General features: G+C 37.6%; 1 protein-coding gene across 4 annotated transcripts; it reads left to right on the forward strand.

Moving 5' to 3' along the window:
* The first annotated feature begins 1,514 nt into the window (after positions 1–1,514).
* On the forward strand, positions 1,515–25,881 carry crtc1a (CREB regulated transcription coactivator 1a). Of its 4 annotated transcripts, none has more exons than XM_084410369.1 (14): positions 1,515–1,750; positions 3,809–3,925; positions 4,972–5,109; positions 5,251–5,312; positions 7,107–7,195; positions 7,346–7,431; positions 7,517–7,560; positions 7,833–8,044; positions 9,959–10,098; positions 10,218–10,394; positions 11,528–11,632; positions 16,415–16,501; positions 20,434–20,614; positions 24,062–25,881. In XM_084410369.1, exons 1-14 carry the CDS (start codon positions 1,535–1,537, stop codon positions 24,211–24,213), a joined length of 1,806 nt encoding a protein of 601 aa, XP_084266495.1. In that variant the 5' UTR covers positions 1,515–1,534; the 3' UTR covers positions 24,214–25,881. The 4 variants fall into 4 exon arrangements, with proteins under 4 accessions (XP_084266495.1, XP_084266497.1, XP_084266496.1 ...); XM_084410370.1 differs by having other exon boundaries at positions 1,581–1,750; positions 7,367–7,431; XM_084410371.1 differs by lacking the exon at positions 11,528–11,632 and having other exon boundaries at positions 1,577–1,750.
* Positions 25,882–27,275: the final 1,394 nt, after the last annotated feature.

Consider the following 27,275-nt stretch of genomic DNA (forward strand, 5'->3'; position numbering starts at 1 on the left):
AAAACCCCTAATTCAAATCCACAAAATTTATGGAAAATGATTCCGGATTCAATGGAAAGTGCTTTTTATGTACAGTATGTTGTGTTAGTATGTCAAACAGACAGCTCTGTTTAACTACTTATCCTAAACTAGAACACTAAACTAAGAAACTAGATTTTCCAGTGCTAGGTTTGCTCTAGACAGATAGAAGCTGAATGGGTTCTTCACTGTTTTAGAAAACAAAAACTCCACCTTCAGGTTGCAAGAATTTCACCTCTTCTTTGCCTCTATTTTTATTTAAATATCACTAATAATAAAAAAAATTCTGTCTGATGAGAAACATGTGTAAATCTTTAATGGTTAACCACTGCATATCCCTAACCGAAACTGACATGTAACTGCATTATGCAACATATGATATCTCTGATAGCTATACTTCTGTTTCTCAATTAAAAATCCCCCAGCTGCTGTAAAACACTTCCTTCCACATGCTTGCATGGTTCTGTTTAATTGAAGCCTACTTTACAAAATAGTTCAAATGAGTTTCATTTCACATTGATTAAACTGACAGTGAGGGCTGCAAGTCGCGCAGCATTTATTAACAATTCTAGCCTAAATATTAAATATGCATAATGACACGTCTGGGTGGACCCGGCATCTAACAACACCAGGCAGATAGTTTTTTTTTCTTTCATTAGAGTTGTGAACCGAGAATTGTTCTTATTCAGAAACATTTATATTAAAAATAAATATGGGAACCGAAGGATCTCATGACATTTCATTCACAACAACAATGATGAATCTACAGTTCTTACGAATTTAACACACGCGACCACTAGCGCCGTCTAATTGTCAAACGAATGGCTCTTAAGAGTCGGTTCGTCGAAGTGAATCAGCAACAGAGTCTGATTTATACTGAGTAAACACAGATCAGAATGTGTAGTCCGTTCCCATGGGCCGGTTCTTTTTACAGAATGAACAATACTTGGCGACCAGTGTGATTCCCGAACGAACGGATCATATATGATTAAAAAAAAAACTGTTTTTTTTAGCTAATCAAAACAGTTAGGAATTAATCCATCAAAGAACAAAGGTTGTTTGAGGTAATGGCTACTGTGTTGTGTGCGTGTATGTGTGTTAATAAAGACTCGACTTTTCGGTGGCTATATTTTTACTAAAATAATTGAGTGAAATATGATAGGGTAGCCTACTACATTTTTGTTTGTTTTATTTTGTAGTTAGGGCCAATAATTGTATTGCAGAAACGTCTAAGAAAAACGCATTTGCAATATTTTGATTTTTTTATAGCCTATCTGTTTAAATCGGGAATAATGTCATAATTTATTAACAGACTGCTGAGTGCATAGCCTAGCCTAACTGGATTTGTTCCTAATATTTCTTCCTCAAAGGTATTAAAGAATCGTTTATGGAACCGAATGAGTCAGAATCAGCATCACCTTATTCCCATTCCTAATCTTCATTCATTCACAGCACACATAATAATAATCCTCGAATATTGGCTATGGAACAGACGAGGAGAACCCGCGCGCTCCAGATGTGCGTGATCATACGCCCACGCGCACGGACGCGCGCACGCAGCAGCGTCTCATTGAACCACCAGAGCGGAGCTCAGGAGGAGAGAAACATGGCGACCTCGAATAATCCGCGAAAATTCAGCGAGAAGATCGCGTTACACAACCAGAAGCAAGCGGAAGAGACAGCTGCGTTCGAGGAGGTGATGAAAGACCTGAGTATTACTCGGGCGGCCCGTGTAAGTGTGTCTGTTTTCTCTCTTATTGCAGCATTCGTTTGCAGCCCGAGGTGCGGGGCAGAATTTATGTTGATACGACACGCACGGAACCCGCCTGTCTGGACGTAAACAATAACAAACGCCCCTCTCTAGTGCGCGTTTGTCTCCAGCGTTGATTAATGGATTGCCTTCCAATGGACGCTGTTGAGATGTTTGATAATAACAGACGGTCACGACGAGGCCTTATAAAAGTTGCCATGCTCACATCTGCAGTGGATGAGTGTGAATGGATTGAGCATGTGTTTTGACAGCCACATTACAGTCTCTCGCCATTATAGCTGGACTGTAACTTAATCAAGGCCATATCCAGAGTTCTAAATCTAAATTTTAATTTCTTACTGAAGGGCTAAACCTCAATGTTTGTATTTATGTTTACATGCTCTCAATTAATAATTTAGCAATAAACAACAATGTAGGCTGTTAACTTCGCTCAGTTCAGCATTAATTGCCCTGTGCACTTATGCCAAAATAAGGACTCCAGCAAACTGATGACAGGGTTGTGATCACACAGACCTAGCCTGCACTGCTTCACTAACATCCCACCCAAGATTAAGACTAAATACTACTCATTTCAAAGTTATGCTCACAGTTTTTCTGTTTTGTTTTTGTTGTTTGTTTCTCTTCTCTTGTTACTGTTTAAATTCTGGTGCTTCTAACATGATATAAAATCTCGCCAAATTAGAAAAATAAAAAGGTGGCGTTTACAGTAGGTATATTTACAGACTATTTAATGAAAATAGTTATGGAAGTGGAAGTGGCATGAATGCATTTGAATTCATGATAACAATGTTATGAGATTAATGTTTTAAAGAGAAGGTTTTGAATACTTTTTTTCCCCAAATGATTTAAATAACGGAAATTATACTTTCAAAATTGATCTAAAACTGCCAGTAGGGGGCGGCAAGTCACTGTATCGTTCATTCAATCGATTCATTCGAAAGGCTGATTCATTCAGGAACAAAGCGAGTGAAAGTCTTTATGAATGGGTCATTGAATCACTGACTCACTAGATTTGTTTTAAAACGCAGATTCATTCATAAACGAAACACCCGTGTTTGTTTGGAGATGCGCAGTGGTTCAGCTGTGATTTTGTTTGGAACTATTTTCGTTGACGAAATAGAGCAAAATCTGACAATACTGTTCCTAAAATGTGAGTCACTTAATATTAACTTTATGTTTATTGAATTGTTGTATAAAATCAGCGCAATCTCACAAACTTCCCTTATAATCAATGAAGTTGTCTACACTACACAATTAATCTTTTATTTACATAGTGTCTGTACGTTTTTGCAATGAGAAAATTCACGAGCTTGCATAACTCAGTACTGTACATACTCCAGCGTTTTGGACGGTGAGTGGACTTTAACTTAAACGCCTCTGATTAGCCATTCTATTCAGGAAATCAACAGATATGTCTGTGATTGGCTACATTACTCAATGCTGCAAAAACATGTTCTCTCTCCACGCTCTCCAGAGTGCAAACACAAATACACACTGGCACGTTTGTAAAATCTGTTTGGCCAATATGCTATTATTAGTTTCAACTGAGGGTGCTCTCTATAGCACCCCCACCGGGCCTGATTGGGTCAGTCGCACTGGTACTCCTAAATACTATTTGACAGTCGCACGCAGTAAAGTCGCAAATGTGACTGAAATGGTCGCACTGTAGAGCCCTGAGGACGATAACGATAACATTAAATATGAATATATAATATATTGCCCGATACCGATATGGTGGCCGATATATCGTGCATCCCTAATTTAAAGCGGTAGGCGACATAACTGCAGAAAACACTTATAATCAGAACGTTAATGTATGTTGGTGTGGACGCTAGTATAGTCATGGGTATTGTTACAATGTTTCCTTCCTTGTGTCCTTACTTATAATTGGAAGTAGCCTCTTTTTCAATTAAGAAATATCACTCCCGGAAACCTTGAATGTTGTTTACAGCAGGGCAGCTTTACTTTAACTAGTATCTCACAGTTTTATTGATTGGATGTTTGTTTTCTGTCTTGCAGTTACAGTTACAGAAGACCCAGTATTTACAGCTCGGTCAGAACCGAGGACAGTACTATGGCGGCTCTTTGCCAAATGTCAATCAGATTGGAAATGCCACCATTGACCTTTCCTTTCAGGTAAGGAGCAGGTGATGTTGAGAATGAATAGATGTGTGGAAAACAAGTTGTGTACGGACATGTTATCTTCATGATAGAGCTTCATGATTCTTGATAAAATAAATTGAGAATCACAAATATTTGTTTAAAATAGAGATCACGATTCTCCAACAATTCAGGAATTGACAACTAAACAAAATAACATGTAATTTACTAAAGCTCCTGACAAAATGTTAATTACTGCAGTCTATTTAATTATTTTATTTATTTATAAATAATATAATTACTGGATTAATCAGCGTTTTTGAACAAATCTCTTGATAACAAATACATTTTTTAACAGTCACTTGTCACCACCTACTGGTGTAACAATGTAATTAATCTTTATTTGAATCATCAAGTTACTTTCAAAAGGTGATTTTACTTTATTTTGATTGCTACTGTAGACATCAGTGTTTATATCCAAACTATAAACTTTTACCCCAGTACTTCTGTGATCATTTTAATATTTCTATATTACACAAAAATAACGATACTGCGTGGTTGAAAAGACTTGTTTGTGAAGCATGTGTGCCATAGGTTGCCAACCCCTGGTATACTGCACCCATGTGTTAGCTTAGCTCATAAAGTGACAGCATTCTAATGTTCCTGCTGCTGTCTGTCTTTTTAATGTTAGTCAAACAACAAAAGACAGAACAATCACTCATTGCTCTCGCTCTTGATTGCAACTTTTGTAACTTTAAGGATTAATGATCTAATTAATTCATCTATGTTTCATGGTTGGTAACAAATATTTATGGCAGGTCAAGTTTCTTAAGTCACCATTGGCAGCTGTGGCAAAAAAGTAGTTTTAGGCCCTGCCTATACATGACAGCTGCTCTCTCTGGCTCAGCGGCAGCTCCAATGCAGATTTGAATGCTCGCTGTGATCGTACTTATCAAAGGTTTAATAGACATTGCCAAATCATTGTCATTTAGGAATAAGATCGCGTGGGTGTTTGAATCAAAACTGTGATCTTTTAACGATTAATCGTGCAGCTCTACTTCATGTTTGTTGGTTTTTATCAGACTCCTTTTCAGAATTCAGTATTGGACACAAGTAGAACGACTCGTCACCATGGGTTGGTGGACAGGGTCTATCGGGACAGGAATCGCATCACGTCGCCACACCGCAGACCCCTCTCTGTGGACAAACATGGCCGTCAAATATCCTTGATGTGTCTAGTCATGAATGCAGACAGAATTATTGCACTGCTTTGCTCTGTGTGCCATACAAAAACATAGTTGTTCAAAGTTTCTGTGATTTACTTATACTGGCATTATGAAGTCCTTAATGCTGAATCTCACATTGATAGCTGTCCATATGCCTCTGTGTATCTGTCACCACCACCTGATACCAGCTGGAGGAGGTGAGAGTTTATACTCACACAGTCTGCTAAAGATTGTACATACTGTATGTGCTGGACTAATATGCTAGATAGCTGTTAAAATTGCATGTAAATAATTATTGACTCTTTGATAGCTCAAATAATAAACTCCGATATAGTTTATGTAGTTGTTATTGTAACATGTAATTTTTAAGTTGTTTAAAGGGGCTGTATGTAGGCTAGAATTCAGAAACCCTTGTTTTTTAGCGACACCGCCATTAAGTGAACTGCAGCCATCAAATTATTGTCCGTGCTCGCACTCGTGCACATGTAATGCAGGTGCACGTTGTAGGATTTTGGACTGTCCCAGACGAAAGATGTCCAATCGTGGCGATTTCTGGGGTTGTGGCTCCTAAACTGTGGTCCTGTGTAGTACAGTGAGAGAGGTTCAAAAACAGCCGTTGTCACGGTCTCACAAACAAAGTCACGGTCCTACAGAGATAGCCGGCGATCATTTTCTGACAGCGTCAGAAATTTAGCATGATCATCTCACAATGTGTTTTCTGTGTCTACTGACTAGCCAATAAAAATGCAACATGAAATAACGTATTGATCAAAGCGACATGGCGCTAAAACTACTTGCCATCAATCTTTCTCTATTTGTTTTGTTTACCACTAGCTCATGCTGATGACTTTTTATTTTTCTATACTAACTTGCGTCATACCCTTCGATTCAATAGGTGTCATCATCGTACAGTCTGCATGCATTTCGTAAGTTTATTAGATCCATGTCGTACAGTGTGATTTGTAATGATCTTATAGGGTTAATCGCACAGTCTGTAGCAGGCATAACGTACAAGAAACTGAATGTGATTCAAGGCCCAGATATACTCATGCCGAAATTCTGTTTCGTTCTTCGCTTAGTACCTTTGCAGCGATATAGCCTACTGTTAACGGACTGCTGAGAGCGACGTTCACACTGCGATCCTTAGTGCTTAATTTCTTAATCTCCAATTTTAGTTTAGCTGTTCACATTGTTGTTTTAAATGTGGCCAATATCAGATTCCAATGTGAACCGATCCTGGTTCTGAACTGACCCGCATGCACAAAAGAGCAATTAAAAAGGCGTCACGCAGCATGCTGCCATACAGAAGTAAACACGGAGAACATTAAAGTAAGTGATTATGCGTTTATTTATAGTGTGATCTGCCGCGGAAGCCAGTGAATTTATGTGCAGGCAATATAAAATAAAAAAGACAGCAGTTTTTAAACATTTATGATACAAGCCCGGTGAGAAAGCGGCAGTTAAGAAAGCATCTGATCATAGAGATGTGGATATGAGTGCACATGCTCAGTTATTCACCGGCATTATGTTGACAGATGAGGTCATTAAAATTACACAGTGGCAATACAAAAAATTATTAACACATGAAAAATCTTACATACAGCCCCATTAGTTGTAAAATGTGTGTTATTTGTTTTATGGTTTTTTACCATGAATATGGCCTTTGATACTAATATTGCAATAAAAATATGATCATCCTTAATAGCTTCTTAAAATGAAAGAGCATCCATAATATGCTCTGTATGATTTTATTTACTTTTTATTTTTGTTTTTTTTACAGTTAAAAATGTGATGGTAACATTTTCTAAGATATCTTACTGAAAGGTAGTTTGCTTATTTAATGTCAGTAATTATCAAATGTTTGTTTATACCTTCTAACCACTATTGTGCATTTGAATCAGCATGTTGTGGTACAATATAATCTTGTAATTTTAGTTAGAGGAGACTTTTACATCATGTGATTCTTCAATTTCTTTGTGCTTGTTCTGTAGGACCAACTCAGACTCTGCCCTGCACCAGAGCACTTTGAACCCACAAGATGCATTTGCAGGAGGGTCTCAAGATTTTCAGCCAAAACAAGGTTTTTATTTTATTTTATTTTTATTTATGATCTTATTAAATGCTCTCATCTATGATCTAATGCCAGGTTAAAGGTTGCTGTGAACTATATCCTGTAGAATTTTCCCCACACTTGTTTCAGCGTATGATTTCATCCCTCTCTATGTACTAGTTTTTCTTCTCACTATGCCAGGAACAGGGGAAGCTGAAAGTGACATGGACAAAGAATGTCAAAAGCTGATATGGGATCACAAAAAGGTACGTTTTAAAATAGATTTCTTTACAATGGTTTTCATGTGATCTTTCATCAACAAATTATTTGTCGTTTTTTTCTTCTTCATAGAATACTTCACCAAGGCACAAGTCAAACAAAATACCTGGAATCAAGTAAGTGTGGTTTCATTTGATTTTCTTTTTGAAGCTGATAAAGTTTAAAGTAGAGGATAGGTGAATATTGAAGGACCATTCAATTTGGAGAGTCAAAGGTTCATTTGAGCAAACAATTATCCATTTATTATTCAACCCAACAGCTATCTAGACAGACCTACTCCTTTATAGCAGCCTCGTTTTATCATATCATAATCAGTACAATGGGCTTTTTCTGTTGACATATCTATTTATCCCGGTTCGTTTTAATGTCCCTTGTGTCATTTCCCCAGCATATTTCCGTCTCCAGATCAGGAAATGACTTCATCTCTAAGCCCAGTGGCACACAACACGGGCGGCTCTCTGCCAGACCTGACTAACATCCAGATTCCCCCTCCTCTCCCCACACCTCTGGACCCTGATGACTCCTCATCCTCTCTCAGTGCCTCCAACAGCACTGGCAACCTGTCCAACACTCACATGGGCCTCACGTCTGCCAGCCAAGGTGATTCTGACAAGCATTAGGACAGTGGTTCTCCCCATTGACCAGTATTCGGAGGTCCCCACCATTTAGGCTAATAGGTTTCCTCTGGTACATCTGCTGTAATGACAAAGTTGAAAAGAATCTCTAATTAAAGTTTTAAAAAGTTTTACAGTTCCAGAAATTTTAATAGCTGAATGTTCTTCAGGGATCCCACTCATTTTAAACCAATGAATTAAAAAAAATTCTGGGTAAGGATTTAAACAAAATGTTTGGTAACACTTTACTTAAAGCCTGTGTATATAATACATCATAAAAGTATAATACATTATAATACTTATCTATTCATTGAACACACCTTATTAAAGTATAATGCATTAAAACAGATGACAAACAACCAATTTCAGATGTAAAAAGGAATCTGCAAATATAACAACGCGTTTTAACTTTGGTTACAATTATTTATGAAAAGATATAATGCATTAAATCTTACATTATGAATACATTTTTAAGGGCTTTAAGTAAAGTGTTACCAAATGTTTTTACTCACAATTTATATTCGATAAAATTGGATATGATTTAGGATATGCACACTGGCCCTCATTTATCAAAAGTGCGTACACCAAATTTCCAGCGTACACATGGCGTACACCCAAAACCACGGTGACTTTGAGATTTATCAATATGGACGTTGGCGTACGGCACGCTCAAATCCTACGCCAGCTCAGGAGGTGGTGTACGCACGCTTTGAGTGCGGGAATGCGCAGAAAAACAATTCCTAACAATACAAAACGCACTGACAAACTAAAAGATATGATATATTATGACCCACTGTAAAAAAAAAACAACAACATAGTAATTATAAACTTCAGTGTTTATTTTTGTGCAACATGGACTTCAATGTTTAATTTGTGTGAATTTACCAAAGCATTTGAATTGTAGGCATATGTATTCCTTCAGTTGCGAGCCTGTGCGCTTTACCTGACGTTTCAAGCCTTGTTTATACTTTCGCCTGGCTTCCGCAGCGCGAGTCTCCGCAGACTGCGCGCGCAGCTCCCCAAACGGACGAGGCGTTTATATTCGACGCGCTCGCCGTTGTACTATTCTTTCAAACGATGGTTAGGCCAGGGTTAGGCCCGGCAGGTGTGCACGGACTGGGTTTAGTAATGAAAGGCTTTCAATGACCAAAAAAATAATTCAGACTGACAAAATAAAAACATTCTTCTTCTTTTAAATAATAATAATAATAACAATACAAATAATAATAATAACGACATTCTTCTAAATAACAATAAGCGTCATTAATAATAAAAATCTAGAAATCAATTTTGTTTCTTTCCACTTCCCTGGTTTCGCTTTCTCTTTCTCAAAGAAGTTTCTCTTCTTTGCCGTCTTCCGTGTGTCCATGGCGTAAAATGAGGGCGTGGGGGGAGCGGAGACTTGAATATTTAGGGGCGTGTTATTCTAATGACGATCGTTTTCAGCCGCGGCATTTATCAAGGGCAGGTATTGCGTACACCTGGATTTCAAAGGTACGCACAGCTTCATAAATCAGGCGATGAGAGGAGTGTAAGCATAATCTTACACCAATATATACGCCCGTTTCTACGCAAGAATGATAAATGAGGGCCACTGTGTGTAAAGATGTCCTGTGCTGTTACTGTCATAATACTCGTTAATGATGATTACGAGGACTAACCTTGAGACTTTTTGAACATTTGTGGGCAAGATATATTGTATTAAATAATATCTATTAATGTTTTGTCTCTCTTTCTGGGTAAAACTAATAACGGTGTCTGCAAGTGTCTAATATTTCCAATTTAATGATATCATACATAAATGGATTTTCTCACTTGTATTGAAAATTATTAGGATTTATATATATATTTATTTATTTATATATTTATTCAGCATTTCATGTGTGCCATCTTTTTTCAGCCCAGTCCACTGCGACAGTGAGCTTTCAGCGCCGGCATGAGAATGTAGTTCCTCTGATCCTTAACACAGACTCCCAGCAGCATCCAAGTCTTCAGCAGCTGTCGCCCACCCTCTCTCCTCCGCTCTCTCTATCGGCACAGGTAACACAGCTCTCATACCTCCAGCTGCTGAGAAGGACAGATTTAAGGTGGTGTTACAGGAGGAACATTACTTACTCAGATGCTAATAGACTGTCTCAATCTGGACCTATGGTAAATAGGAGGTGGCGATAGATGCTATGACGCTTGAGCAGCAGTTGGCTCAGTATGCTTTCTTCAGTCAGCCGTCCACACAGACACAGACTGTGGGTGGACTTCCTCAGCTCCAGCAGAACACCCAGCTGCCACCTGTCTCAGGAAGCCAGACGCAAACCTCTGTGGGCATGGATATTAACACGGTAAGATCACATCTCAGCACTTACCTCCATAGAGCTGCAGTGTATTTCTAGATATTGGGTATGTACGGTCTGTCAATAAGATCATACAGGGCACTAAATGACATTCAAAATAATCACGAATACAGTACCAGTCAACTGTTTGGGCATACCTACCCATTATACACAAATGTAAAAAAAACAGTAATAATAGAGAAAATATATATATATATAAAAAAAAAAAAATATATATATATATATGAAAATTGTCCTATATTTTAGATTCTTTTAAATCACCTCCCTTTCCCTCTGTACAACCTGTTCATTCTCACAATTTTACAAACATTTTGTAAAAAACATAAACTATGATATAGTCACAATTGTGAGATATGACTTCCATACATTCTGGTCCATCTTTATCCATTTAAAAACATAAAGAAAAATAACATTTAAAAAAAAGAAAATTACCCTACCATTCAGAAGTGTAAAAAAAAACTTTTATTCAGCTATGATGCTTTACATTGATTTAAAAGTGACAGTAATTACAAAAGATTTCTGTTTGAAATTATTGCTTTTCTTTTCAACTTTCTATTCATCAAATAATCCTGAAAAAAATATCAGAAGTTTTTAAAAAGCAGCTGTTTTCAACTGATAATATTAAGAAATGTTTCTGGAGCAGCAAATCAGCATATTAGAATGATTTATGAAGGATCATGTGACACTGAAGACTGGAGTAATGATGCTGAAAATTCTGTTTTCCCATCACAAGAATAAATTACACTTTAAAATATGATAAAACAGAAAGCAGGTATAGTAAATTGTAATAGTATTTCACAATATTACTGTTTTACTTTTAAAATAATGAAAAACACATTTAAATTATACATGTCCAGACTTTTGACTGGTAGTGTAAACATTAAATTTCAACAAGCAGTGTTCTTTCTTTCTCATTTAAGTTCTCAGCTAATTCTGTTTTAAACATCTCCTCAGTCTTGACAGTACTGGTACTATCAAGTAAAGACTGAACAGTTTAAATGGCCAAATAATCAGAGACATTGTAGTAAATTATTTCCTGACTAAATTGGGAGCCACAGGCCAAAGTCTCAGAGGTCCCCTGTAGGGGCTCCGTTGGTCTAACTTGGTGTTGTTCCATATAGGCTGCTTCCCTCCAGCAGTACCGCTGTAGGGTGGGGTCTTCGGCCAATCAGTCTCCGACCTCTCCGGTCTCCAATCAAGGCTTCTCACCGGGGGGCTCGCCTCAAGTAAGGCGAACCCAGCAGCCGCTGCTTCCACCCTGTAGTTTGTTTTGTTTGGAGCCGATCTGGAGCCTGTCCCTTTAGCCGCTCTGTGTGTCCTAGTCCAGTCGTGTCTCCCAGTCTCTCTGATCCTGGCTGCTTCGCTGTGTGTCTGAGCACCACTTCGTCGTTCTGTGTATCATGCTGAGTAGCGATATAGGCCAGTTTCATTGAAAGTGCCATTGCTGTTACATATCCTCTCACCGGATCATGTTGATATTGTGCATTTTGAGCATAACTGCTGATTGTGTCAGTTTGACACAAGATTATTGTCCTTTAAAATGTCTTTTTAAATGAAATGTTAATGCTTTGAATTAATGACTTGCAGATTTAGAGAGTAATAATGAGAAATTAGACTTTTGGGATAGTTCTTTGTATCTGACTTGGTAATTCAGGGGTCTTTAACTCCCTGTATCTGGTACCACTTGATATTGTTAGAATGAGTTTTTTACATCTCTGCGAGCAATCAGCCAAAAATCTAAGAAGAGGGCCTCACTCTGAAAAATTTATTTTCTAAGAATCTTATTATTTTGGAGCAAGAGAATTAAAAAAGAGTTTTAGCCAAAAGCCTTTTTTTTTTTGAAAAATAAAAAATAAATAAATTTAGAATAGAGTGCAGAACTCTCCTTGTTTTTGTGAAAAAACAAAAATGTGTTTAAAAAAATACAATATTACATTAAAGCTAGGGTAGGCAATGTTTTTCATAAACACTTTTTGTTATACTGGTTGAAACTCTTTTCACATCCTGAGAGCAATCAATAAAAGAAGTGGTCTAAATATAAAAACAAAAATGCACATGTATCTTCTGTGGAAGTCTCAGGACCAAACATTTTTGAAAAACCCTGAAAACCCAGGGTGAGACCCGAGCCGGATCGGGTCCAAAACTTTGAGGAGTGCCCTGGACACGGGTTGGGTCTTGATATATTTGTAAATGTGTTTTTACCGAATGGACCTGAGAAGATCCAATTTTTAAAAAATATACCAACTTTACACTTTGTTTCAAGAGTTTAACAATATTTTATTAAAACAAATACATATTAAATTAAAGCTGCAAGCAGCATTTATCGGGGTTCAAGCAGTTAAGGCCTTTAAGCACAAAAGCATCAAAAGTTATTAAGTTTTATTTAGCAAGCAAGTAACCACTGATATAATAGATGGAAAAGACCATTTACAGCCAATACAGGCAATGTACCATAGGAAATATATGGTTTTAAAGCTTTTTAACAATTATAGCGCCACCTATGGTCCGATCTCCATAAAATTTTGCATGCTTGTTAATGATGTTATGTCACAGATGCTCACCAATTTTTGTGAAGTTCTGAGTTTTCCTGTAGGATTTATAGGCTTTTGAGTGTATTTTGTCACACCCCTTTTCTAAATGACCCTGTTACAGCCACCCAAATGCAAAAGTTCAACTTTATTTTGATAATTATTGATCTAGAGAGTCCAGAGAATTGTCCTAGACTGGTCTGGTTCCGATCGGGCGAAAAACTTAGGACTATAGTTCGCAAAAGTAGGTTTATAACAAGTTCTTGAGGCAAAGTTGTTCAGGATGAGGAGATCTATCAGATGATATGCATATTGTGTGGATGAGTGTAACACCACGTGATTACAGAGCCATAAAACTTGTTAGCCGATTTCTTTCAAAATTCTTACAGACCTCTAGGGCCATGAGTTGAACATGCCCATCGAGTTTCGTTCCGATCGGCCTCCGTTAACCTTGTCTAATAGGTGCTCAACTTCATTGGCCGATGGCGGCCATGTTTTTTGAGATACGCCAATGTCCTCATAGACATACCAAGACACTGCATACCAATTTTCAAGTCAATCGGACTAAAGGTCAGGTGGTCATAGCCCTTTTCATGTTTTCTTCATGGTATAGTGCCACAATGTGGCCAATCGCTGTTTTTTTTTTTTACTGTGACCTCAGATTGACCTCATACACATGTCTACCGAGTTTGGTGAAGCTATCTCATTTACTGCTCGAGTTATAGCCCTTTTAGTAAAATAGGCTCCTCCCACAATGTTCGTTTTGCGCCCCCTAGCGACCGTGAATCAAAATTTCAACTTTTTTTTGATAATTATTGATATTCAGAACATTTCTGCACTGGTTTGGTTCCGATCGGGCGAAAAACCCAGGACTAGTTTGCAAAAGTAGGTTTTTGACAAAATTCAAAATGGTGGAAAAATGTGCATACCGGAAATTAAATCGGAGTCCAGCTTTCCAATGATATAAGACACTTGAGTCTACGACATACGGTCTAGGAGTTATGAGCAGTTTCGCGCTTTTGGTCGCTATAGCGCCACCTATGGGCCAAACGGGGTCATACTCTCTGAACCTCTCCTCGATTTTTGTACTACCATCTGGCCAAGTTTCAAGTCTCCAGCACTTACGGTTTGGGCTGCACGATGCGTTTTACGGCGGAAGAAAAATAATAAAAATCAGGGCAAATACAATAGGGTTTCAGCACTTCGTGCTTGAACCCCTAATGATTGTATGAAAATATTATTATCCCCTTCTCTGTCAATACGTGTTTTAATTTTTATTTTATAACCAAACCCTCCCGAATACTGGTGCGTGCAGCAGCGGCGATCGCTCCACATAGGCCGTTTTCAAACCTGGCTCGTTTGGAGCGTTTGTTTCGGAACCTGGTGCGTTTTCTCACTTCAGCTACGCTCTGCAATAACCGTGCCATTCGAGAGGGTGAATGTGGGCTGGGAATTTGCTTCTAAAATACAAATTTCCTTGTAGCATAACGCTTAAAGCTGTTTCATGAGGTACATTCATGCACAAACACTGCCTGCAAAGTCATTGCCTGACAGGGCTGCGATGCAACAAGTCAGCTACCTAAGCTTTCGGACGCAGCTGTAGACAGACAGTCACCGAGCGCTGAAAACAAACAGCAGACACCATTTACAGTCCCTCCTGAACTAAAACAACGAGCTTATGCTGCGTTCACGCCATGTTGTAATTACCTGTAATTGAGAGATGGCAACCCGTGACATTCTACACTGAGCTGTGATTTATGCGTTTCTATGTCAACACGGTCAATACCGAAATCAATCTGTAGTAGTCAGGTGGTACAAGTGGAGCTCTGTACGTTTTTTTACGTTCATTATTATTGTAATGTTATGTGCTTTGAGACATGAGGTAATTTAACGCCATCTCATGGTGCTTTGGAGTATTTGCTGTGTGCGTTCATGTGTGGCTTTGGAGACACACTAAAGGGAGGGTGGGCTCTTATGCTTTCAATGCTAACTTGCCTACACTAGCTTTAAGATAAAAAATTTAAAGCTGCAGTCCGTAACTTTTTTGGGTTAAAAATTATCCAAAATAATTTTTAGCACAAATACATAACCAGCCAGTGTTCAAAACGATCTGCTTGCCTTAGCTCGATTCAAAAGATTCAAAATTTTCCGCGGGAAATTCGAGCACGTCTTTGCGTCATTACGTCACATATGTACACATAAAGAGGGTGTCTCGGCTAGTAGGCTATATTGCGTGTGAGGATGTTGGTGGTGGAGATTTATAGCTTTTTCTCACAGCACTTGATATAATTAAACTTATCAATTAGATGGTGGATCCAGAAAAGTTCAAACGACAATCACTAGCAGTGACAACTGGAGATTCACCCGTTGCAAAATGCAGAAGACTTCGGACTTCGGAGTGGCTACAGAAAAAAAGAGACTGCATCCGGGCCTATGCGAAAACAAGGATAAATCTCGGAAGGGCATTAAATGTAGTCACGCAGTGCTGATGTTATTAACATTAACAACTTGAGAACAAAGTATAATTTGCACGGTTTGACGTGATAGGATAAGCAATCGTTAGATTTAAGCAGCGCGATTTACTGCAATGTTTTTTTCTTTTTCTTTGGTGGATGAAAGTGGATGTTACTTGTTCAGACGACATTTTCCGGTGAAAATTCTTATGTTGGTCATACTTCCAAAAAGTAGAATCTGTGATTCCGAATGACAGTATCCACACCGGCGCGGTGACTGACAGCTGCACATTCTCCTCAAAACATTGGATTCATCCGCGCTGTGCCGTGCCGAGGCACAACCCACGTAAAGTTGATAATTCCGCAAATAACTGCAATTGCAGATTTCGAACAAAGATGGCGACAAAGAGGAAAAACTGCAGCTTTAATATAAAACTAAATTACTCTATAAATCATTAATAATGATTATTTGTAATGGCTCTGCAATCTAATTAATATAAATTAATATTGTACTATATGCATGTTATTATAAGCCAGACCTAAAATGCAACATTGAGTTTTATACAATATGTAACAGGGTATATCTGCTCTGTCTTAATATCTGCTTCTTCCTTTTGTCTCTAAAAGCCATTCCAAAAATATAATCACAAACTGAGTTAGAGAATATGACTGTAGTCATGTGCATTATGTGAATTGTTTTTTTCGTTTCTTTCTTGTAGATACTGGGTTAGGTTTAGCTTTTTGCTTATCTGTTGCTTTAACAAGGTGTGATATCTCCATACAGTGCAACATGTTTTTGTGTTTGAAATTAGCCAAAATGTCTTCGTCAAACATGGTGATACAGAATTGATGTTGTCAATTTTCTTGCATCATGAATTGACGCAGAATGTCAATTTTTCTATTGATTTTGATCCTGTCATGGGCTGGGAATATAATTTTAAGGCCTTTGTGATAGTCAGTGATCTGTATTGATTATCTTTAGCCTTTTCATGGATGGTGATTTAATAATAATATGTTCTCATTTTAGCACTCGTCCATTCTCGGAAGTGTCTTTGGTGATGCCTTTTACGACCAGCAGCTGTCTCCTCGGCAGACCAGCGCTTTGTCTCAGCAGGTGAGGCCACTATGTCCAGTATAAATAAGTTGAATTGTACTTTAGCTGCTTCAGCCCATCTGGAATTTTTAAGACACATACAGACAGTACATATAAAGTTTTAACACAGTTCTATCTGTTCATCTAAATATGTCAAGGTTAAATTTATTTATAGAACACCTTAAAACAACATGAATGCTGACCAAAGTGCTGCACAACAGACATAACAAAATATCATCATACAATGGCATTTAAATACTAATAAAATATATCAGAAGAAAAACATCAGAAAATAATAGATTTAATACAAAACATCATCAAGCAAATAAAACAATTAAAACTAAAAGTGTAATCGGATTAAGCATAAGCCTGAGAAAAAAATGTTTTTAGAGATGATTTAAAGGGGTCATATAATGCCATTTTTGTACAAGCTAATATGATTCTAGGGTCTAAATTAAAAGTTTGTAATATACTTTAATTAAAAATTCTCATTAGTATTGTAAGAAAACACTCATTTTACCTGGTCAAAAACAGCTCTGTTTTCAGCACGCCGTTTAAGTGCATGTGTCTTTAAATGATAATGAGCTTTGCTCACCCCGCCCCTCTGTTCTGTGCGTACACCGTTTGTAATAATAACACAATAACCATAACGCGTTGTTCATTATAAACGTGGGATTATGAATTATATTGAGAACATCGTACATAGAAAACATGCTGTAATGTACCCTGAGTGTAAACAGCCGCATTCATCGTGAAGCAAGCGATTTGCAAAGATTAATATAAAGGTTAATAAAACGTTCCACTCACTTCAGTTCTTCTGGAGGTGCGGCAGGAACACGAATAGTTGGTACCGATCCTTTTTTCAGGAGAAGCTTCTTAGCAAAACCAGCTTTATACTGACCGTTTGTAAAGCAGTCTGGTGTGTGAAATGATTCGCGCAAACATGAAAGCATTGACGTTGATCGTGGGGAATAATCCCGCCGAAAACAAAACTCAGCCACTGCGTCTTCAGCGGTTCGGATTTAGGAACATCAAAATGACTGCTGTGTTCCTTATTACACCCAAGAACAGAACACCACAATCGCTTAGACGGCATTCTGCTCATAGACAGTGCTCCAGCATATCAACAATGCGGACTATGATGACAGCTCACTCACGAGCGAGGGCGGGTCTGTGTTGAAACGCTGCTGTCAATCAACAATCGTGGGAGGGGCGTCCGATCTTGTGACGTCACAAGATCGAACGGCTTGATTTGAGACAGGGGAAAACATATTAAGGAGATAAAAAAAAAAAACACTGGATGGATTTGTATCATTTTATGATGGTTGTGTACAGGCACCGCCAACACACATTTCAGTACAATCAACTTGTAAAAGTGCATGCACCATTATATGACCCCTTTAAATATGGATAGCGTAGGGGATGATCTAATGGAAAAAGATAAGGAATTCCAGAGCTTTGGACCAAGGACTGAGATAGCCCTGTCACCCTTGGATTTAAGTCGAGATTTTGGAACAATCAATAATAGCTGGGAGGAGGATCTAAGCATTCTCTCAGGAGATTGGAAATGGAGAAAATCTGAAATATAAGAAATATGTGAAGAACTAACCTGTCCAGGAACAATTCTTACCTTGCTCTTTACATGTACAAGCCACTAGAGGGCAGCTGAAAGCTTTAGGATGACAAGTGTAGGGTTCCCTGTGAGCTATTCTTTAGTAGTGGCACATAAGAGACACAAAAGAGATGTTCTGGGACATATATTTGAATCCGACCTGCATCATTTTTTTTTGTTTGAATCTGCATCATGCTCGGACTCCGGGGGCATGCCTCCCCTCTAAGAATTTTTTTTACATTTTAAATCTAAATGCATAAATCTGGTGCATTTTGAGAGCAAAATTATGTAACTAGATCAATGAAGAAATTTGTTCTCCTGTAAACAATTTTGTGCTTTAGTAATTTATTTATTGGTTGCATAGATATGAATGGTGATGGTTGGGCACATTACACAACATATAGTAAATTATAGTTTATAATGGTCAAACATGTAGAGTATACATTTGAACCATCAAAAATATGTGTCAAAAGATGTTACTTTTGAACTAATTTATTTCTAGAGTAATGACTGGGGGCCTGTAATACATATTTATTTTATTTATTATTATACAATTCCTATTGGCAAACTTTGCACCCTGAATTTGAACAACGCTCATGAGAAAAACAGTTCTAAAGCCCTTTTATCATTGGATTCTTCTGGGCTTGGCCCATTGATGGAGACCCTCAAGCTGGCTGCCAGGTGATCTCCTTGCAATCTGTTATGAAGGTCTAATTTGATCTGAAAATAACGGTAAAAATTTTTGTGCACACAGAAAACCACCGTCTGTTAGACTGCAATCGTAAACGATGATACAAAATTATACTGGTTTTCACATTTATACTAATCTATCGTGTAGGTAGGTATTGCGGCCCACCCCTGCAATTTGGTATAATCAATATAAGCATGGAGACTGATGGCTAACTTCATGAGGTAACGTTATATGTTTGCTGTCGTACACTGAAAATGATAAAACTGTTTTTACTAGTGGACGACTACAGTGGAGACTGTAACATTAGTTAAAGTTACTTACCTTACAATGTTGTGTCCCCAAAATGCCTTGAGGTCTACAGATCTATATATATATATATATATATATATATATATATATATATTAGGGCTGCACAATATATTGAAATATCGCAAATGTATATATCGCAATATGCATATCGCAACGGCTTGCAATAACTGGGGTCATGAACAAAAGACAAAAAGAAAATCACTCACTGCTCTTGGCTGAATAACTTTTGTAGCTTTTATAAGAATCAGTATATATTTAATTCATACAGTGAAAACTAAGCACTGTTTTATTTTTACATTTGATTATTCAGTTTCTGTTGTTAAATAAACCTAATGTAGGCCTACCTGAAACCCTAAAACCCGTGGTTTACACTGATGTTAAAATAACACTACTTATGCTACAGTAAAACACTGCTGTTCGCTTTCAGAAGTTGTAGGGATGTTTTCTTGTCACAAAAAGAATGTGAAACATGCATGTAGGTTATATAATTTTCAATATATTTTAAAGATAATTTAAGTTTATTTGACACTTTAAGCATTATTGTATCGCATATCGAATATCACATTATTTAATGAGTCATCGAAATTTTCTTCAATATCGTGCAGCCCTAATATATATATATTAGGGCTGTGCGATATTGAAGAAAATTGCGATATGTGATGACTCATTAAATAATGCGTGTAATTATTTGTAATGATGACTCATAATGACTCATTAAATAATGTGTGTGTGTGTGTGTATAATATATATATATCTCTGTTAAGTATGGTGTATATAAACACTACAGTTCAAAAGTTTGGGGTTGGTAAGATTTTCTAAATGTTTTTGAAAGAAGTCTCTCATGATCACAAAGGCTGCATTTATTTGATCAAAAAAAGTTACTGTGAAATACTACAATTTCCATATTTATAAATATATTTACAATATATATTTACATATAAATATTGACAACTTTTTTCTATTTTGATATATTTTTAAGTGTAATTTATTTCTGTGATGACACAACTGAATTTTCAGCATGATTACTCCAGTCTTCAGTGTCACACGATCCTTCAGAAATCATTATAATATGATGATTTGCTGCTCAAGAATCATTTCTTATTATCATCGGTGTTGAAAACTGCCTCTAATATATATTAAAAGAAAAAGAAAAATGAAATGCTACTGCATTTAATAAATGTGATTATATGCTAAATGCCTTTTGTTTTTGGTTTGTGCATACCCCAGTGACAAGGACTGTATTTTCATTTTTATCTTAACAGAAGAACTGTATGTTTCTTTCCTTTGATTGTCTCCTTCAACCTTCACTTAATAGTCATTGAGTTTGTTTTGATTCCTTAGCTGGAGCAGTTCAACATGATTGAGAATTCCATCAGCTCAAACAGTCTGTACAGTGAGGGATCCACTCTAAACTACTCTCAAGCTGCGATGCTCAACCTCACTGGGTGCCACGGCAACCTGCAGGATATGCAGCAGCTAAGCTACAGCAGCCATGGGAACATCCCCAACATCATTCTCACAGGTATTGCACCTGCCCCAGTTAGAGATTGCATAATATTGCATGATCCTTTGTTGTACATGTGCTGATGATGCTACCCTGAAGTCTAGCATCACAGAGGTCCCTCTAAAACAGGGGTCTCCAACCTTTCATTTCATTTGAGAGCTACTATAAAATGGTATGAAAAATTCCATGACCAAAATGATCACTGTTATCACGGTATTGTTAAATGTGCTGGAAACATTTAAAAAGTACTGCTACGACACACTAAAGTCATTTAAAGTTTATGCCGAAAACCGACTAACAAATAAAATTAATGGCACTATACACTTTTTGGTTGCATAAACATTCTAATAAAAACGTATAACATACGGGTGCCTTACGACATAACATGTTATCTACTAACCTGTACTACATGTATAATGTAGTGTATATATAAAATAGTTTTATAAAATGATAAATCTCACATTTCAGCCTTTAAATCATTTGAATGAAAAGGTCAAAATGATAAATTATAGGCATCTATCTGCTCCATAAACAATTCATAAACATAAACAATTCAACATAGGCTGCGTTATTATCTGAAGTGTTGAGATTTTGAGAATGCACATTAGCTGAATTTCCATCTACCAGTTAAAATGTAAAAAGAAATTGGTCTGATTTTCACATTGGTCTGAACAAAAATGTTAGCCTGGTAATACCAAACTCTGCTACTTCGCTTTGCTTCGTAGACAGAGTCTGGCATGGCATAATTGAAAAGCGTTTTCTTTCTCGCTTGTCTGAAGTTTAAAATCATTGGTTACCCGTAAGCCAATCACATAACGTTTGGTTATGACGTGTGTTATGCGCGTGTGTTAACTTCCACTGTAAACACATGTATGATGCGAAAACAAATCCATCGAGCAAAATACCGGAGTGAACATGGCTGTGAACGACTTTTGCAGATTATGTGAAGTAAATCTACGCATCCACGGTACAATCAGCGTCTACGTCACGGCTCTCAGCCCGCCCTCTGTTCGTTGATTGGCCGGCTGTTTTGAGGCCGGAGGAAAACTGGCAGATAGGTCGCTATCTCAGACTGAGTACAGAAGCGAACTGAAATTGAGCGGAAGTACGAAGTCTGACGTAGTCAGGCTACAAAAATGTCAGACAGGCTGAATGAAAATGTAAGTCCACTTTCTGACAGTAGGTGCTGCTTATGGAACAGCAGAAATAGAGCTGTTTCCCTGGTAACCTCTGTAAACAAAGCAGCTGCACTTATAAACACTATACGCTGATTTCACGCAGCCGTTATTTTGAAATCGAAAGCGAGGCTCCGGTGGGAAGAAAACCGGAAGTGTCGCCTTTAATCATAGGAGAGTCGTGAATGCGATGGCGTATTGTTGTGTTTAATGATGTTGTGTCAATTCTAAAACTGTACATACATTTCTTTCATACTTTAGACTATATACAGTGAAATTTATTTATAAATAAAATAATTTTTTTTATATATAATTCAGAGAGTAAAAAATGAAGCAGGAATGAACTATATACATATCCTATATTGAATATTATCTTCCAATAGTGTAAATCGCGGCAGCAGCTTCAGGTTGGTAGTCCAAGGCATTGTTGTTTATCTGTACTTCCGGGGTTCTTCCCACCGGAGCCTCACTTTCGATTTCAAAATGGCGACTGCGTGAAATCAGCGTATTAGGCATTACACGGAGGGAAGATGAAAAGCAAATGCTATCGAAACTTTTCTGAAGACAGTTTGTTCCCCCTTAGAGATACATTCATATAATTCATACATTCTTTCATGTAATTCCTTTCAGCACTCTGTCTTCCGTCATGTTTTCACACAAAACTAAACCTACGCTCCATGCTGTGCCTGTGCGAGACTGTGTTTAACTTTGCTTAATGCTGGACAGTTTTTAGCGCAATTTTTTCAGATAACGATAATCAAATATGGTTTTAATTCGAACTGCCCGCTCTAAGCGGGACTCGAACCCGGGCGCTCTAACAAGGAGGCTAAAGACCACAGTCTCCAGCGTCAGTCGACAGAGCCCCTCTTGAGATTCGGGGAGTGAGGTTTACACGCACAGCTCTCACTGGCATACGTCTGTTACACTAGCGCCGCAAATTAGGCACAAACATCTTTCGCCAACATTTGTAAAGAAAAAACAAACAAACAACATGTCCCATTCCTCATGAAAATCGTATGTTTTTTTTATTTACTTTTTTTTTGCTTGAATGCTGTCTTTACTCATCCTGATACAAACCAAGTTTTGTAGCTAATACTGCCTTATAGACGTGTAAGCGTGATGACATGCTTGGTTGAAACTTCGCCCTCCAGGTATTTTTTTTTCATTCTATTGTTGGTTGTTATTCTGTTATGTTGTAATTGCATCTGCATGTTAAATAAAAAAAAATAACTTCATGGCCGATGTGTCAAATAAATACTTGATTTGCATTGGAGGGGGTGAGACACCTGTCAATTTTAGCTCACTCTGATTGGATGAAAAGTATATCTTGGCGAACTACCTCGAATAAGGCCACGAGCTACTTGTAGTGTGTTGGAGACCCCTGCTCTAAAAGTTTAACCTATTATATTAAAGGGGTGGTTCAGGATTTTCAACATCGGACCTCATTTTCAAGTGAGCCTGTTTGTCATTCATCAGTGGAGACCGTTTTCAAAAAAATTCATCCAGTCCTTACTTTTGGATAGTTCGCTGGTGCTAGGCTAGCGCGAGTCAACGGTAGATGCGTTAGCCTGCCATTAAAAACAGTTTTACCCACTCCACAGTACATCAAAAGCAAATCAATTATAACGCCAGACTACCGATATAAATGTCTGTTGAGAGAATAATGTTAGAAATCAAACTACCCTTTCATCGCATTGCAATAGTTATACTTTGTTCCCTGTGTATATTAGCACAGTCTACAGCAGCGGCGGAGTGATATTAAGTTACCTAGGCAACCGAGACTACTACTAGCTAGCTAGACGTCCCGACTGTAGTGCGCTTCTTTTCTGTGTTTACTTTTCGGCGCAGTACTAACCGGAGCAAAGTAAAAATTCCGCCACTGCTGAGAAACTAGTTCCTGTAAATGTAATGCGATCATTGAGATGCAAGTGTAGTTTGAATTCTAACATTATTCTCTCAACAGACATTTACATCGATAGTCTGGCGTTATATAATTTATTTGCTTTTGGTGTAACGTTACTGTGGAGTGGGTAAAACTGTTTTTAATGGCAGGCTAACGCATCTACCGTTGACTCGCGCTAGCCTAGCACCAGCGAACTATCCAAAAGTAAGGACTGGATGAATTTTTTTGAAAACTGTCTCCACTGATGAATGACAAACAGGCTCACTTGAAAATGAGGTCCGATGTTGAAAATCCTGAACCACCCCTTTAAGCATATTTAACTTAATTTTTAATATTTAAGTTTAAGTCCTCCAAGCCTATCCAAAGAGTTGTCCAACTCCCTAACAGGTGACATGAGCTTTGACGCAGATTCCCAGTTCCCCCTGGATGAGCTGAAAATCGATCCGCTGACTCTGGACGGCCTGCACATGCTCAACGATCCAGACATGGTTCTGGCCGACCCCGCAACAGAAGACGCTTTCCGGATGGACAGGCTGTAATCTTTAGGTATATGATGTTCATTTGTCCTTCTTTGAGATCGGTGTGATTAAGAGGGAGAGAAGCTGCATCTCTGTGGGACACTTGACCCTGTTTCTCAAAGCCCATCCTCTGGGAAGAGATTGCTGAGAATGTTGCCACCACATGCTAGGGAAAAATGGCACAGCAGTGCTGCCTCGACCTTTTGAGCAAGCAGCCCATCATTTCTTAGGATAATACACTCACACCTCAGCAATCATGGATTCCTTTAGCTCTATGTGAGAGAATGTGACACTACATACGATCCCTCGTGGTTCAATCATGTGTTCTTCCATTTCATTTCCTGTAGAAGCCCCTCCTCCTCCTCCTGATGCACACCGTACATGCCTGTTACTTTCCTTTTTTTTTCTTTTACTACAAATATTTATTTTATGCACTTTTATACATGCATATATCACCAAAAGCATTGTTTGTCATGATCTGATTCATTTTCCTACACAAATGTTTCTTGCTTTTAAGAGCAGTAATGGTTAAAAAGGAGTGTTAATCCTCCCCATTTTAAGGGCTTTTAGACATGAACACTAATGTACTTCAGTGCAGTCTGAACATATGATTGTAATGTTTTATAGATGTCTAGTTTCGTCTAACCGTGCTCAGATAGCTGTACAGCTTAAACAGTGCTAATGTGGCTCAAGATGATCAAATTAATCTAGTTGAAAAGTGTCTAACTGGAAATCCTAATATCAAAGGACACATTTGATACAGTTTAAAAGGGATAGTGCACCCAAAAATGAAAATCTTGTCATCGTTGACTCACCGTCATGCTGATCCAAACCTGTATGACTTTTTCTGTGCAAAACAGATGATATTTTCAAGAAATGTTTTGTCCATGCAATAAAAGTCAATGAGGTCCAAAGCAATACATTTGGACCCCATTGACTTTGTATGGAGAGAGAGAGAGAAAAAAGGCCACACACACTGAGACTATTATATTATGTGTTCCACAAAAAAAGAAAGTCATACATGTTTTGAAACGACATGAGGTGATGATGACAGAAATTTAATCTTTGGGTGAACTATCCATTTAAAATGTGCAATATATGATTCAAAGAGATTAATTAACTGTGTGATATGATTTGAAAAGATTCAAAAGGCACTAACTAGTGAATGACTGCTTTATACTTTTTCGTGCCAGTGAAATGGTGGTGTTTTAAATCAACAGACTTTACATATTCAATGTACAGTATGTAATGTTACAATATGGCCTATAAGCTCAGCCATGGTAACTGGTATAGTCAAAATGATGCTGCAAACTTTAACATTACTTGTAAGTTCCTTCGGTTTACTCTAAAAGACGCATGGAGATAGTATGTGATCATGGCGATCGTTTGCATATATGTATCAGAACTAGTCACTGTGATAACCAGATTCTGCCTTACACTGAAGATGCAGTTTTTGTCCGTTTTGTTCTCCGTTGCTGAAGGTGTTTTCTGGTACTGTAAAAGTTGCTGTATCTCATGAGGTTGTTCTGGCACAAAGTTCTCATTCGTCTTCTGGTAGCCTCGTGATATCAAATGCCCAAAAAGGGGAGGTTTACTACTCTTTTTAAATCCTGTCACATTCATCTTTATCTCATTTTCCTCAGACTTTTATACTCTAACCACTTTTGTAAGTGTGAGAATTTTGTTTACAAAATTGAAAACATCTTAATGTTTAAATTATTGAAATGCTGAATATATATATATATATATATATATATATATATATATATATATATATATATATACTAGTAATAGTATATAATATTTTAAGAAATTTTGTTATCCGTGTAAAACTTCTCTACGTACAAGGGGATAATCGGATTTGGATTAATATCTATGCAAAGCATAATCAAACATACTAGATCACAAAAATACTAAAGAAAACGCTCAAACAGCCGTACAGCTTTTACAGCATCTGTGGGTTCTGAGTCCGTGCAGCTGAATTTTACTTGCTACATGGATTTTTTTTTTTTTTTTTTTTTTTTTTTTTGTCTGTTGTCAGCAAAAAGAAAAAAATGAGAAGCCGTTAATGCATGAAAAACGTTTGGATTCTCCGTAAGGGATTCTTTTTGTAAGGCATCTGATTGCACTGTGTAAATTTCCTGTATAAAAAAGCATGACCTACATGTGCTTTGTCTCTGACAACTGTTTTCATGAGGATCATGCTTCGTGTGTTCAAAATGTAAAATAATTGACAGGAAGGATGTGTCAGGTAATCAGTTACTGCTATATTCCTTTATTTGATTGCCTCATCAAAAAGAACAGCATTGCTTAAACCAGAATGTATTTTGACACTTGTAGGACCAAACATATTACTGAAACTAGCATTATTTGTGTTACTGTGATGTTTGTGTACCTTTCCATGTGTTTAATAGTTGCCCTCTGCATTATTGTGGCCCCTCCATTTCATTTGCAAGAGGCTGCATTGTACAGAGGCTCAGAGCTATTGAGCTGTGAGTGGTTTTATTTTTATTTTGCATGTCTGACCATCACAAGTATTGGTGATTGATAAGCTGTGCACTTTTATCTTTTTGATATTTTATTTTACATCTCTATCTATGTGTTCTGCATTTGTGAACGTACTACATGAGAACACTTCCTACATTTACTTGGCACTTTAATCGATACCCAATCCATCCCCCTCCCCCCCATTCTTTTCATTACCCTCTGAGTGACTGTTAAGTGCACTGGGTCTATTTCCCCCCACTGTTTGGCCGATTTTGCCTTCTATTCTAAGACAAGTATTTTTGAAAAGGATAAAAGTATCTGTTGTCTATTTATGATTTTATACTTGGTCAGCGCAAAAAAAACGAAACAACTTTTTTATGTAGTGTTAGGAAAGTATGAAAGTTCCCCGATATTTAAGAAACGAAGGCAGGTTACCTTTCTGTGTCAATTTACCGTAGACCAGTTTACCTTTTATAAAGCTTCATCTGTGGATCATAGTGTATCGTTACCATGAATTGAACCAATCCAGAACATTTCTGGTCCAGAAAGGAGAGCATGCAGAAAAAAAGGTCCTTCATCATTGTACTTCTTCAGTA

Source organism: Rutilus rutilus (assembly GCF_951802725.1).
Source record: "Rutilus rutilus genome assembly, chromosome: 6".
In the NCBI taxonomy this organism is placed as follows: Eukaryota; Metazoa; Chordata; class Actinopteri; order Cypriniformes; family Leuciscidae; genus Rutilus; species Rutilus rutilus.